This window comes from Varanus komodoensis, unplaced genomic scaffold (assembly GCF_004798865.1).
Source record: "Varanus komodoensis strain SLA01 unplaced genomic scaffold, ASM479886v1 scaffold82, whole genome shotgun sequence".
In the NCBI taxonomy this organism is placed as follows: Eukaryota; Metazoa; Chordata; class Lepidosauria; order Squamata; family Varanidae; genus Varanus; species Varanus komodoensis.
The window spans coordinates 356,680-368,090 of record NW_025336508.1 but is presented as its reverse complement, the minus strand read 5'-3'; the positions used below and the strand labels follow the sequence as shown (position 1 = coordinate 368,090).

The 11,411-nt window shown below is 59.6% G+C and overlaps 1 protein-coding gene across 1 annotated transcript in view; it reads right to left on the bottom strand.

Annotated features, from left to right (window-relative positions):
• Positions 1-9,797: 9,797 nt before the first annotated feature.
• The window catches only part of CLDN1 (claudin 1), a 20,073-nt gene continuing 18,459 nt past the window's right edge, over positions 9,798-11,411 (bottom strand). Inside the window, exon 4 of the mRNA XM_044456220.1 lies at positions 9,798-9,960. Within this exon, the coding sequence (XP_044312155.1) occupies positions 9,798-9,960 (163 nt within the window). The remainder of the gene's footprint in view (positions 9,961-11,411) is intronic.

The following is an 11,411-nucleotide window of genomic DNA, read 5'->3' as shown; positions in this document are numbered from 1 at the left end:
GTGACACCCACGCACGTACCTGTATGTCACTAACAGGTCTCCTCAGAGTCTCCTCCAGGCTGAAAAGACCCAGTTCCCTCAGTCTGCAAACCGGCCTCCCCCCCTTATGGACCTTCGCTTGAGTTCGCCAGCTCCGAGCAGCGCTGTCAAGGGTGGGGCCTTCCGGGAGGCACTCGCGCATTGAGTGGCCATCACGCAGAGATGGCCCGACAGGACAGCGCACAACCACAAGGGTGGGTGGACACCGCGAAACAGCCGTGCGGCGCTTCCCCGTGCAGGTGGGAGGGAGCAGCTCTGGCGAACGCCAGCAGGGGGCGCTCACACAAAGCGTAGCTGTGAGAGCTAAGAAATGATTGTTTGTTTGTTCAGAAACCCCTGGCCGCATTCTGTCGATTTTTTGGCAGCAAATTTCCCACTGAGGGCTCAGGAAGTCTCTCAGAGCACGTGCCGCACCCTAGTCGAGAAGGCCATAAATCAAGTCGAAACCTGCTCTCAGGGCTGCACCCGCATCCCAGGACCACCACTCAGTCATTGCCGCTCGTTTCCTCCAACGCCAAATGTTTCCTCGAGCGGGAGCTGAGGCCTGCAGCCTCACCACTTCAGTGAGTGCTCATAGCAAGCCCTGACATGAAGCAGCACCTCCCAGATGTGAAGTTCAGACGAGAGAACGAAAGAAGAGGGGAAGGAAAGCACAGCCTGAGACTGAGCAAAGGAAGAGTGAAAATCACAGCCTTCCTCGCAGCGAAACTGTGCCGAGAAGTACGCAAAGCTGCCCATGGGAGAGAAATGCCCGCATGTGTGTGACCCACTTTTCCTGGCTGCCCTGCCCCACCTGCGGGGCATCTCGCACCGTTTGCCACACCAGAAACTGGGGCTGGCAGCCGGGCATTACCCATGACACACAATTTCCTGGGCTCTGGCCAGAATGCTAAGGGCGCTCCTGCCTTGAGTCGGGCGAGGTGGCTGCTCCTCACCCCTCGGCGTGGTTTAAGGGCGACTCGGGCTCTTCTGCTTCGGAGAAGGTGCCCATGCGCACCTGCCATCTCCAGGACCAGTGCACCGGGGGAGGACCGAAGAGGACTCTGGCGTCCAATCATTCAGGCTGCCACCGATGGACCGAGGCGTCTCCCTCTGGATGCCCAGGCAGCTAGCCTTGAAGCCGTTCCCCAGGATTAATTTAGACAGAACTGTGTTTGTCTGTCCATCCTTTCCTTTCCTTTCCTTTCCTTTCCTTTCCTTTCCTTTCCTTTCCTTTCCTTTCCTTTCCTTTCCTTTCCTTTCCTTTCCATACCATCCCATAGCCAAAGCTGTTTGGGTAGTTTACAACAATCCATAAAACAAGGCAATAAAATATAATAGAAACATCATAAAGTCAGAGAAACATTAAAAGGGTTAAAATAGCTACAAACAAACAAGAAAGAATGACTCTGTAGAAACACCTGGGATGGTTAAGCTGCCCCCCCTCCCCCCAGCCACTTTAAAGGCCTGACCATAAAAAGCCTTCTTAACCTAGCCCCAAAAAAAGAGAAAAGTTTGGTGCTGGGTGGACCACAGTGGGGAGGTTATTCCGCAGTTGAGGGGCCATCACAAAGAACCCCCCCCCCCCCGCCACCCCCCCCGCCTCGGAGGAAGGCCCAAAAGGTTGAACATGGTGTCCAGGTAGATCACTGCTGGGAGAGGTGCTCCAACAGGTACTGCGGTCCCTCGCCCTGGAGGGTTTAAGGGTTAGAAGCAGCGCCTTGAATCGGCCCGGCAGCACACGGGCAGCCAGTGCGAGCAGGCCAGAGCTGGCCCTGCCGTGTTCAGAACGATGGGGCCGTTACTGGTCTGGCTGCCGCGTTCACCCTCGAAACCTGTTTCGAACGCAGGACTGGGCCTTGCTGACCCCACGTTGCCACGAGTGGCGGGTCTGGGGCTCTGCAAGCTTGTGCACACGTGTGCGTGCGCACACACGCTCGGCTGTGTTCAGCGAAGGGGGCTGCTGGAGAGAGAGGGCAGCCAGGCACCCGAGGTCGCTGCTTCCCCACTGCCAGCGGTAGGACGGGAGATGGCGCTCTCCCTTGGGATCACAGGAGTGGGGAGCGGCTCACCGCCCCGGCCCCCCGGCCCCAGCCCCCCACTGCCTCCCTGCTGAAGGCTGCAGTCTGGCTCAGGCGCTCCATGACGTGGGTTGAGACACTCGGGGAAGAAGGCAGAATCCCCGGATCTGGCCAGAGAAGCTTCTCCCTTTGCTGACGAGCCTTTTCCATCATTGATAAATAGGGGCTACACGGGGATGAGGGGAGTGTGGAAGATGCTCCGGCAAGGGCACCGAGCCCCTGTGACCGGCTAGCGGGTTTCCACGGCAGGGCCCTGGGCTGCAGAATTACCGCCTGGCTCGTAGGAGCGCCAGCATCCTTCCCCCAAGAGTCCCAACCCCGGGAATGGTGGGCTTCTCTCACGCTCATGAACAGAGCCAGCTTCCTCATTCTGGACCGCAGGCCAGTTCAAAGCACGACCGTGAGTAGCGAGCAACTACGAGTCCAGGTGGAGCGGCAACCCAACGCCAACAGTCCCTTTCCCCTGTACACCTGAGCGCTCTGCGGCTGCCTCCCCCAAGTTTTGCTCACACCTTTCCAAGTGGGGATTCAGAGCTGCGTGTTGGAGAGCATCGGAATCAGCCCCGGGGCAGGAACCGGAGAGGAGCAGAGGGTGCAGCGGTAGCGCGTTGCCTGGAGAGCCCGGCTCAGCTGGGAATTTTGCCACGGAAGCTCCGGTCCTTCCATCGGCCGCCCAAAGAGCTAGGCTCGGGGAACAGAGAGAGCTGACGGAGCCTGGCGAACAGGTTCTGTTCCAGTTCTGCCCCGGGACCCGCCAGGCTTGGGGGGGCTGCTATGTGAAGGGGGTCGATTTGCCTGTAATTGGAGGGTCCGCCAGGGAGGTGATCCGGAGGAGTGGGCTGCGGCCCCACCGATATGTGGCTGCGACTCGGCCCTGCCTCTCTCCGCATCAGGCCGGGGGAGGCACTGGCTGCTCTGAGTCCGTGCCTGAGCAGGGCAGTGGGCTGGCTGGGGAACAGCCAAGGCTCGACCCAGAGATGAGGGAGGCGCCTTTGGGGAGCGCTCACCGCCCAGCTGGGTGACACCTGCCCTGTTCTGGGTGGGGTTGCCCGCCCTAAAGGACAAGGGTCGCAGTTTGGGGTGCTCCTGGACCCACAGCGGCCACAGGAGCATGGGCTGGGTGGAGCAGGGAGCGCCTCTCGCCAGCTGGGGCTGATCCCCCCACTGCGAGGCTCCGGGGCAGAGAGCGCCCGGCTGCGGCCACACGTGCTCGGCTCGCCTCTCGCTTGGGCCGCTGCCGTGCGCTGCGCAGGGGCTGCCTCTGGACGCACCCCGGGCACTTCGCCTGGCCCTGCGCTGGGCAGTGGGGCTGCTCACGGCGGCCGGCTCGCGGGAGCGCATCACGCCAGTCCAGTCTGGCTGCTCTGCTGCTGGTTGGAGTCCAGGCCCAGCTCAGAGTGCCGGGACTCGCATCCAAAGCCCTAAACGGTTGTCCGAAGGACCGTCCCCTCCCATATTGGCCCATCGTGTCCCCGAGGTCCCCTGCGGGGATCCTTCTCCGGGAGCCCCTTCCAAAGGAGGTGAGGCGGCTGCCTGCAGGAGGGGGCCTTCCCGCCGTGGCCCCAGCTGCGGATTGAGCTCCCCACAGAGGTGCGCCTGGCGCCTCCTTTGGCTTCTTTCTGGTGCCGGGCAGGAAGCTGTTTATTTCCCCAGCATTGCAACAGTTTAACTTTTGAACTTTAGTTTCAGTGCTGCATTTTCAGTTGCAATTGCCATTGCGGCTTTGTTCTGTTCTGTTACTTTTTGTTGTTTGCGTGTTTTTCACTTTGCTTAACCACCCGGAGAGCCTCGGCCAACTAACTCACTAACTAACTAACTAGGCCTGATGTGCCCGGAATAGGAAATGCAGCCCTCTTTCTCAGTGGGGCAGAGGAGCCGCGTCTGGGCCGAGGAGCCCCAGCCCAAGCTGGAGCCGAGGACTCACATGAGGGCATCGTGGCAGCTTCTGCCCTACGGAAATGAAAGTGGCGGCTCTTCTTCTGCCTCCAACTTTCCTTAGAGTGGTTGTCTTCTCCAGGGATATGTGTTTGTACACAGTTTTCCTCAAGATTTGGGTTTTCATCTAGATTTTGTTCTGTACCGACCCCTTTTGATGGAAAGCTGGGCTACAAATAGCAGTGCCATCGAAGTTCATATTCAGTTGCCCTGTCCATGGAAATGTTGCGTTTGCCCGTCTTGTGAGCCGAGTCTTAGGGATTTAGTGTTAATTTCACAGCTCTTTGGACCATGTTCAGCCTGCTTTTGAATGGTAGCATTTCCACACAGGTGCTGAGTCGGTGGATTGAACACTTTTCTTTCCGGCGGAAATGGGGTGGTGTCACTCCCCACAACACTTGTGGGGAGTGTTGGTGGCAGAACTCTTCCCATCAAGCAGTCATTGCACCCCCCCACCACCACACACACAAAAGCCACCCAAAATCCAGTCCTCTGTGCACTGATGGGAGAGGTGAACAAACATTTCTTGGACACCCACCTGGACACATCCAGTCTGGAAAGGGAAACAAAATAGAAACATAGAAACAGGGCGAGTCAGAAGGGGTCTCCTGGGCTATTTAGTCTGACCTCTGGCTCCAGCCGGCTCTGCTCATGACATGCCCACCATGCGCATATCCAGAAATGGGGGGGGGTATGCAATATTATATGACATGATTTCAAACAGTTTATTGAATTTAAAATACTTTTAGGCTGCCTTTAAGGGTAGGACCCGCCCCAAATGAGCAAGTTTGGTCTTGCGTCTGCACACAAACTGGTAAACCCGGAACCGAATCTGGAATTACAGGTGGATTCTCACTTGCAGTTGCCAGGATGAGGTCATTCCGCTCCGAGGATGTGATGCCTTGGGGGCAGGGGGGAGACTGGCCTTGGGTGCAGGCGGCCAAGCGGATCAAGGCAGCTTCTGGGGTGGGGTCTGGGCGGGGGGGGCGGGAACCTGGGCCCTCTGCTTGGCCCCAGCGGCGGGGCTGAAGGGACACGGGGGTCCCGGCACTCCCTCCCAGGCCGGAGGCGCGGCTTGCCGGGGCGCTGGCCGGGCTGCGGGGAGCGGGGGGAGGCGGCGCGGTGGGGTGCGCAGCCTCGGAGCCCACCCGCGCAGACGCCTGCCTGCCTTGCGGCCCCAGCCCCTCCGCGCCGCGCTCACAGCCGGGCACGGGCCAGAGCCCCGGAGACGCGCGCCCCTGGCCGGCAGCAGCCTCCGCAGAGGAGCAGCCTCCCATGCGGGTCCTCGGGGCTGGCTCCCTGCCTCTTCTCCGCAAGGGAAGCCAGGGCCCAGGCCCGAGAGGGGCCGGGGGAGGTGCACCGGGGGGGGGGGCAGGAGGCCCTGCGGTGCCCGGCCAGGAGCAACTGAACGGCCGTAGTGCGCCTGACTGGCACTCCCAGGGAAAGATCCGCCGGAGTAGGAAATGCAGAGAGCCCCCCCCAGCCCCGATCTGGGGGCAAATGGCGGAGCACAGAGCCACACAGACGCCCTGCTGGAAGCCACGTGGATTCCTGCCACGCGTGGCAAGCGCCAGAGGCAGGGAAGTTGCCACGGGTGGCCGGGCTGGGAGGAAGCTTGCCAGCTGGTGGCTGCCTTTCCACAGCCGCTGCTGGACCAGCAGAAATCTGCACAGAACCGCAGCATCTTCTTGCAGGGGGTCCTGCTGGCCTGGACGGCGCCCCCCCCCCACGTGCTTGGTGCGGGAGATCCAGAGGCGGGCTGGGCAGGTGAGAACTGCATTTGGGCCTTGCAGCTGAGCTTCTACACACATGCCCTTCCGCTTATTGCAAAGTCTGCGTGAAGAGTGATTTCCGGAAGCCCAGCAAGGCCCCAGCCGCGCCAGCAGCCCCGCAGCAGCCACCGGCTTGCCCTGCTTCTGCGGGTGGAACAGGCAAGCTGCAAAACCCCTGAAGTTTAATTGCAGGATGCAGCAAGAAGTGTGGGATGGAAAGGCCTGGCTTGGAACGCAGCAGAGGCCCGGCGCTTCCCTGGCCGACCTGTTAGACCAGGCCTGCTGCAGGGTGACGTGGCCTGCTCGCCGTGGTTTTTAAAGCACTGTCCAAAGTGGCATCTCCAGGGGGTGGGAGGGGTTGTTAGCCAAGCGGGTGAGCCCCAGCGGTCCTCTCCACATGGGCACGGTGGGCAGCCATGACTTCTTATGCACGGATCATGCGCAAATTGGAAGTCCAAGTTTTTACAACCTGGGACCCGCATGATTAATGGGGATCAGACCCTCCCATTTCTGCCCCGTGTCCTGACAGTTATTCAGTGAAGCCCCATGGAATCCGTCCCTCTTCCGTTTGCAGAGCAACGTTGGCCCAGCCACCAACTTTCCCCCATGTCCACGTGCAGCACAAACAGAAGCTGCCAGTCTCATGTGCTGAAGAGGGATTGTCGGTTAGGGTGACTGCTGTGCGAACACTCGGTTTGCCCACCGGGCGGTCAGGCTCACAGCCGTGAGAAGGCTGGCCAGAGCTGGGGAGCGGAGCCAGGGAGTCGGGCAGACCCCCACCCCCAAAACGGGCATCCCTGAGTTCTGACCCTTCGAGCGCTCCCCTTCCATCCCCTTCCCATGAGATGGGAAACAGTGGGAAGTGGTGGAGTGCAACAGGGCGCCTGGAGACGCTTCTGATAGCCGCTTCCCCCAACACCCGCAGGTCGGCTGGGTGCGACTTTCCAAACACCGGGGTGGTTTCTGCTGAGTTTGAGTCTTCTTGAACGTAATAGCCTCAGAAGAGGAGCTGCGGGCAACTCACCTCTTGCCTCCCAGTGTGGAAGTGGGTACCAGAGCTCATGAGCCACCCAAGCCAGCAGGGCCCAGCGCCGGCCAGGGGCCAAACCTGGCAGGTTCCGCAGAGGGCTGCGGCCTGCACCGGGTGGCCTCCCCGCGTCCTGCCATTTCCCCACCGACTCTGATGCCTCAACATGCCTCTCCTGAGCTGGATTTCTGGCTGCAAGAGCTTCCTGCCGCCGTTTGCCAGCATCTTCAGCTCCGGCGTGCCCTGCTCGCCTTTGGCACACTCGAGCCCGGAGTGCAGCCCCTCTGCACACGTGGCCTTTCCTCAGTCGGGGGGCCACGTCTGAGCAGAGCTGCCGCCGTGCGGGACACCCCTCGGTGTTAGAATGGCCAGAGGCCGCTGGACCAGGCCTGGGCCCTCAGCCGGAGCCCGATCCGCTCGCCGGCTCTCCCCCCTTCACGCGTGTGCCGCAGGTGGAGCACGGATGCTGCAGGACCTGGTCTGACTGACCCAGCGGCCCAGGTGCTGCAGCACGTGCTGCCTGCCTTCATCCTCATCCTCATCCTCATCCTGCTTCCCACAGGTGCAATAATAGGGACAGTTAAGCCTCAATGGCAGCGGCATAAACATAAAAATGTACACAATTAAAACAGAAATAGAAATATGCAAAAATTAAGATATTACTAAACCAGAAGAATATTGAATTATATGAGATGTCAAAATTAGGGTGCAGATCAGAGGGGGACGACCTCCCGCTAGGAGGGGACCCTCCCTTGTCCCGGAGTGACTGCCCCTCCTTGCCTAGCCTCACGTCACCCAGTGCGACTGTGCAGGCTTCCTGTGCCCCCAGACTTTCCCTGCAAGTGGACCCCACATGAGCAAGCAGGGGAGGCCTCCCCCCCAAAACGGCTGTCACGTCATGTCAGCTGGCCCTGCTTTTAGGTAACAACCACGGACAGACCCCAGCCCAGACCCACAAGCGCCCCTCATTCCCCCTTCAGCCCAGCTGAACGGAGGGTCCTTGCAGTGCCCACCACACGGAAGGACATCCCGAGAGTTCACTGGGCCTCCCAGAACCACCAGTCCGTGGGGCCGGAGGGGGCTGCTTAGAGCATCTGGCCCAGGGTAAAGCATTTCTGGCCGCTGGCTGCTCTCTGCCTGCTTGGGTGTCTCTGGGAGGCAAAGCCAAACTCGGCCCCCATCAGCTCAGCCCATTCTTTTGGGCCTCCAGTGATACGGCACACGTTGTGCCTGGAAGCAGAAGTCGTGAGCAGAGCCGGCTGGTGCCGGGGGTCAGACTAGATGGCCCGGGAGACCCCTTCTGACTCGCCCTGTTTCTCTGTTTCTCCTCAAGGCGAGCTGAGCCAGCTCCCTTGGTCTGTCCGCACAGGAGCTGCTCTCTAGCCCCTGCTCTTCTCAGATGTATGAGTCCTCCCGGGAGTGGGGTGCTCAGAACCGACCCTTGCGGGAAGGGTAGACTTGGGGCGCCTGGCGGGGCCTCTCTTTTCCCTGCCCTCATTTGCTCCAGATCAGGCTCCTTGCCTGAACCCGAGTCACCCTGTCCCGGCGTTCCAGTGGCGCTTGGTCCGGTTTTGTTGCGGCCATCCAGAACCCATCAAAGCAGCCATTTCCCAACAGTTTGATTTTTTCAAAATCCCCTCTTTGGGCACAAGTATCAAAAATATGCAACAGAAAGGAGACAGGCTATCTTAAAAAAAGAAAAAGGATTACATTTATTGAAAACAGTTATCCCTTTATACAACTTCCCCATAGAAAATTCTCCCCCCACCCCACCCAAGCTTTAGCCGACGGATACGGGCGGGCCAGGCACAGATCTGGGCTGTAGGGCTGATTGTTCCCAAACTAGGGCTGGTCACCTAGTTAATTGGGGGCGGGGGGGGGGGGGGACAGAGCCTGATCCAAGGTCTGTTTCCTCAGGAGCAAGTCCCACAGAGGCCAGTGAGACCTACTCCCGAGTCAGCACGCACAGACTGGCAGCCTTAGCCACAGCTTTTCGGGGGAGCAAGCCCATTTCCCCAGCCTCGTCGATTCTCCCAAAGATGCATCGCAATAGTCCCATTCTACAGATTTGGCGCACTGAGGCTGACTATGCTCCCACGGCCATACAGGGGCAAAACCACTGCGGAGATGAAATGGGAACCTAGCTCCTACTCAAGCACCGCTGGATTCCGGCAGGTTCCCCTTGCAGCCCCTCCGTTGGGCAGGATGTGCCCGGGAGTCAGGCGCTGGGGAAATGGCGGTGCCCAGGCTCGCCTCCCGCCTGTTCGTGCCAGCCTGCCCTCGGCTCCAGGGGGATAAGTGCTGGGCCAGCCACGGGGTGGGATCTCCTCTCCCGCTCGCCCTGGCCAGAGGGGAAGGCATATGGCCCTCTACTCGGGTGTTCCCGCTCTCCTAATTTCTGTGTCTTGAGGAGGGAGGGAACAAAGGGGAACGCGTGCATTCACACGTTCAAAACGGTTTCTTCAAGCAGAACCTTTTTCAAGGGCATCACACGTTTGGCCTCATGTGCTACGCTGGTATTTTTGGCTGATGTGATGCACACAAATGGTTTGGGTGGCAGAGACAACGCGAGTGAGTGCAGCGTCACACCCAGTTGCGCACACGCATGAAGAGGGTAAACAGAGGAAAAGCTACCTGTTTGGGTGACGGTCACTTTTCTCCTCCCGGTGAGACGGAGACGGGGCGAGAGGGAGGTTCCCCCAGCTCCTTTTTGCCCCTCCATGGAGGGACCTGCACCGGATGCCCTTCCATCCCAGTGGGTGGAGGGGCAGGGAAGCACTGCCTGTCCAGGACCAGAAATAATGACATATCTATCTAGGAATGATATAAATATGCGGGTTTGCCGTCGGGAGGGGGAGTGCCATGTGCCCAGTGAAGCACTTTGCTCTCGCAGGGACAGCGGGAAGGCAGCGTCCGTCCGTTCGGGCTCCTCACCGCCAGGCGTGTCTCCGTCTCCTGGCTGCATTATACGTAATCCTTCCCGGCTGCCGGGGTGCTCTTCGGGTACGGCCGGGTGGGCGGGTAGGAGGTCTCCTTTCGGGGGCAGGAGCAGCAAAGGAAGGCCCCGCCCAGGATGGTCAGAGACGCAGCGGCCCAGCCGATGAAGAGCGCCTGTCCAAATTCGAACCTGAGAAAGGAGGCGACAGCGATTCACCGACGGCAGACGCCAGCGTCAAAATCATGAGGGGCGATCAGTGGCAGTGATGTCTCCACCACGAAGTAAAGCGAGCCCATGTGCTCCTCCCAGAATGGGAACACCTCCAGGTGCACCTGCTTTCTTGTTTCCAAAACGGGAGATCCGACATTTCCCGCTTTCCGGCTCATGGCAGCCCGGGGCCCGGCGGCAACCTCTGCGTCCAGCAATGACCCCTGGCCCCAAACACACTGCTCCTCCAGCCCATTTTCCCTCCCCGGCCTGCCCTTTCTCCAGGCCCGCCCGTGTTGCCCAGTAGATCTGCAGAGCTCGAAAGCTGGCTCGGCTGGGGCCAGAGAGCCTTCGCTGGGCCTAGTGAGGAGCCAGGGGCTGGCGCAGCTGGGGAGCTGTCACTCCTCTCCCGCGGCGCATGTTTGAACTGCTTCAGGTTCAGCAGAAGTCAGCCGGAGCGACACGGAGGGCTCGGCCAACGCATGGGGCAGCAAAGGAGGGAGAAGACACCCCTACTTTGCGGTTGAACTCAATGGGACTCACTGAGGAGAGCCTCTGGGGGATTCCTCCCTGAACCCTGAACCACGGCAAGGGTGACCCTGCGGGAAAAACCCTCCGTCCCGCATCTGAGTGCCGGGCCAGAGGTCTTATTTCTGTTCAGTTTCTAGTTGGCCCTTTGGCAAAGCCGAAGGGACCCCTCCCAATGTCATCTGGGCAACCTCTAGCCAAAAGAGTGCCGCTTCAGCCGTCCAGGGTGGCTGGAAAGACCAGGCCCCCTTCCTGGGTCTTGTACGGCTTTGCTGGCACTGGGGTGACACCGTCCGTCCGTCTCCTGCTGGACACTCCAGCTTGCCAAAGGGTGTGTGGGTGCGCGTGGGTGAGGGGGTGGAGAGGCATCTCTTTGGAGCCTTCTGAGATGGGTCCGGAAGGACCAGAATCGGGGGCGGCTGCTTGGCCCTAGAGCCAGATCTGTGGGCCCCGAGGGTCTCCAGTGCCAGTGGAAGACAGCTTTCCCCAAGCTGAGCTGCCAGGTCTGGGGTGACTTTGACGAGATCGTGGGGCTGTCCACATCAAAACATTTCCCCTTCCTTGGCCACGAGCACAGCAGAACCGTGCTCCCCGTTGTTTTGGGCCAATCCAGCGCAAACTGGCTAAGCCATTTATGGCATTTGAGAGTCACTGGATGAGATTTTATCTGGCTGGCTTTGCCTCCATTGAAATTTAAATAAATCTTAGCAATTATGCCTAAGTTCGTACACCTCAATGCATATATGCAGATTTCATGCAGATGCGTGCCTCATGGGTGGGGGTCCTGAACCTTCTCTGTGCTGAGCAACACCTTTGCTAGAACATACATAAGATCTGGCCAGGGCAACTTCTTCTTCCTTCTCTTTTCTCCTCCTATATTTTTATTTACTTATTTTATACTGATA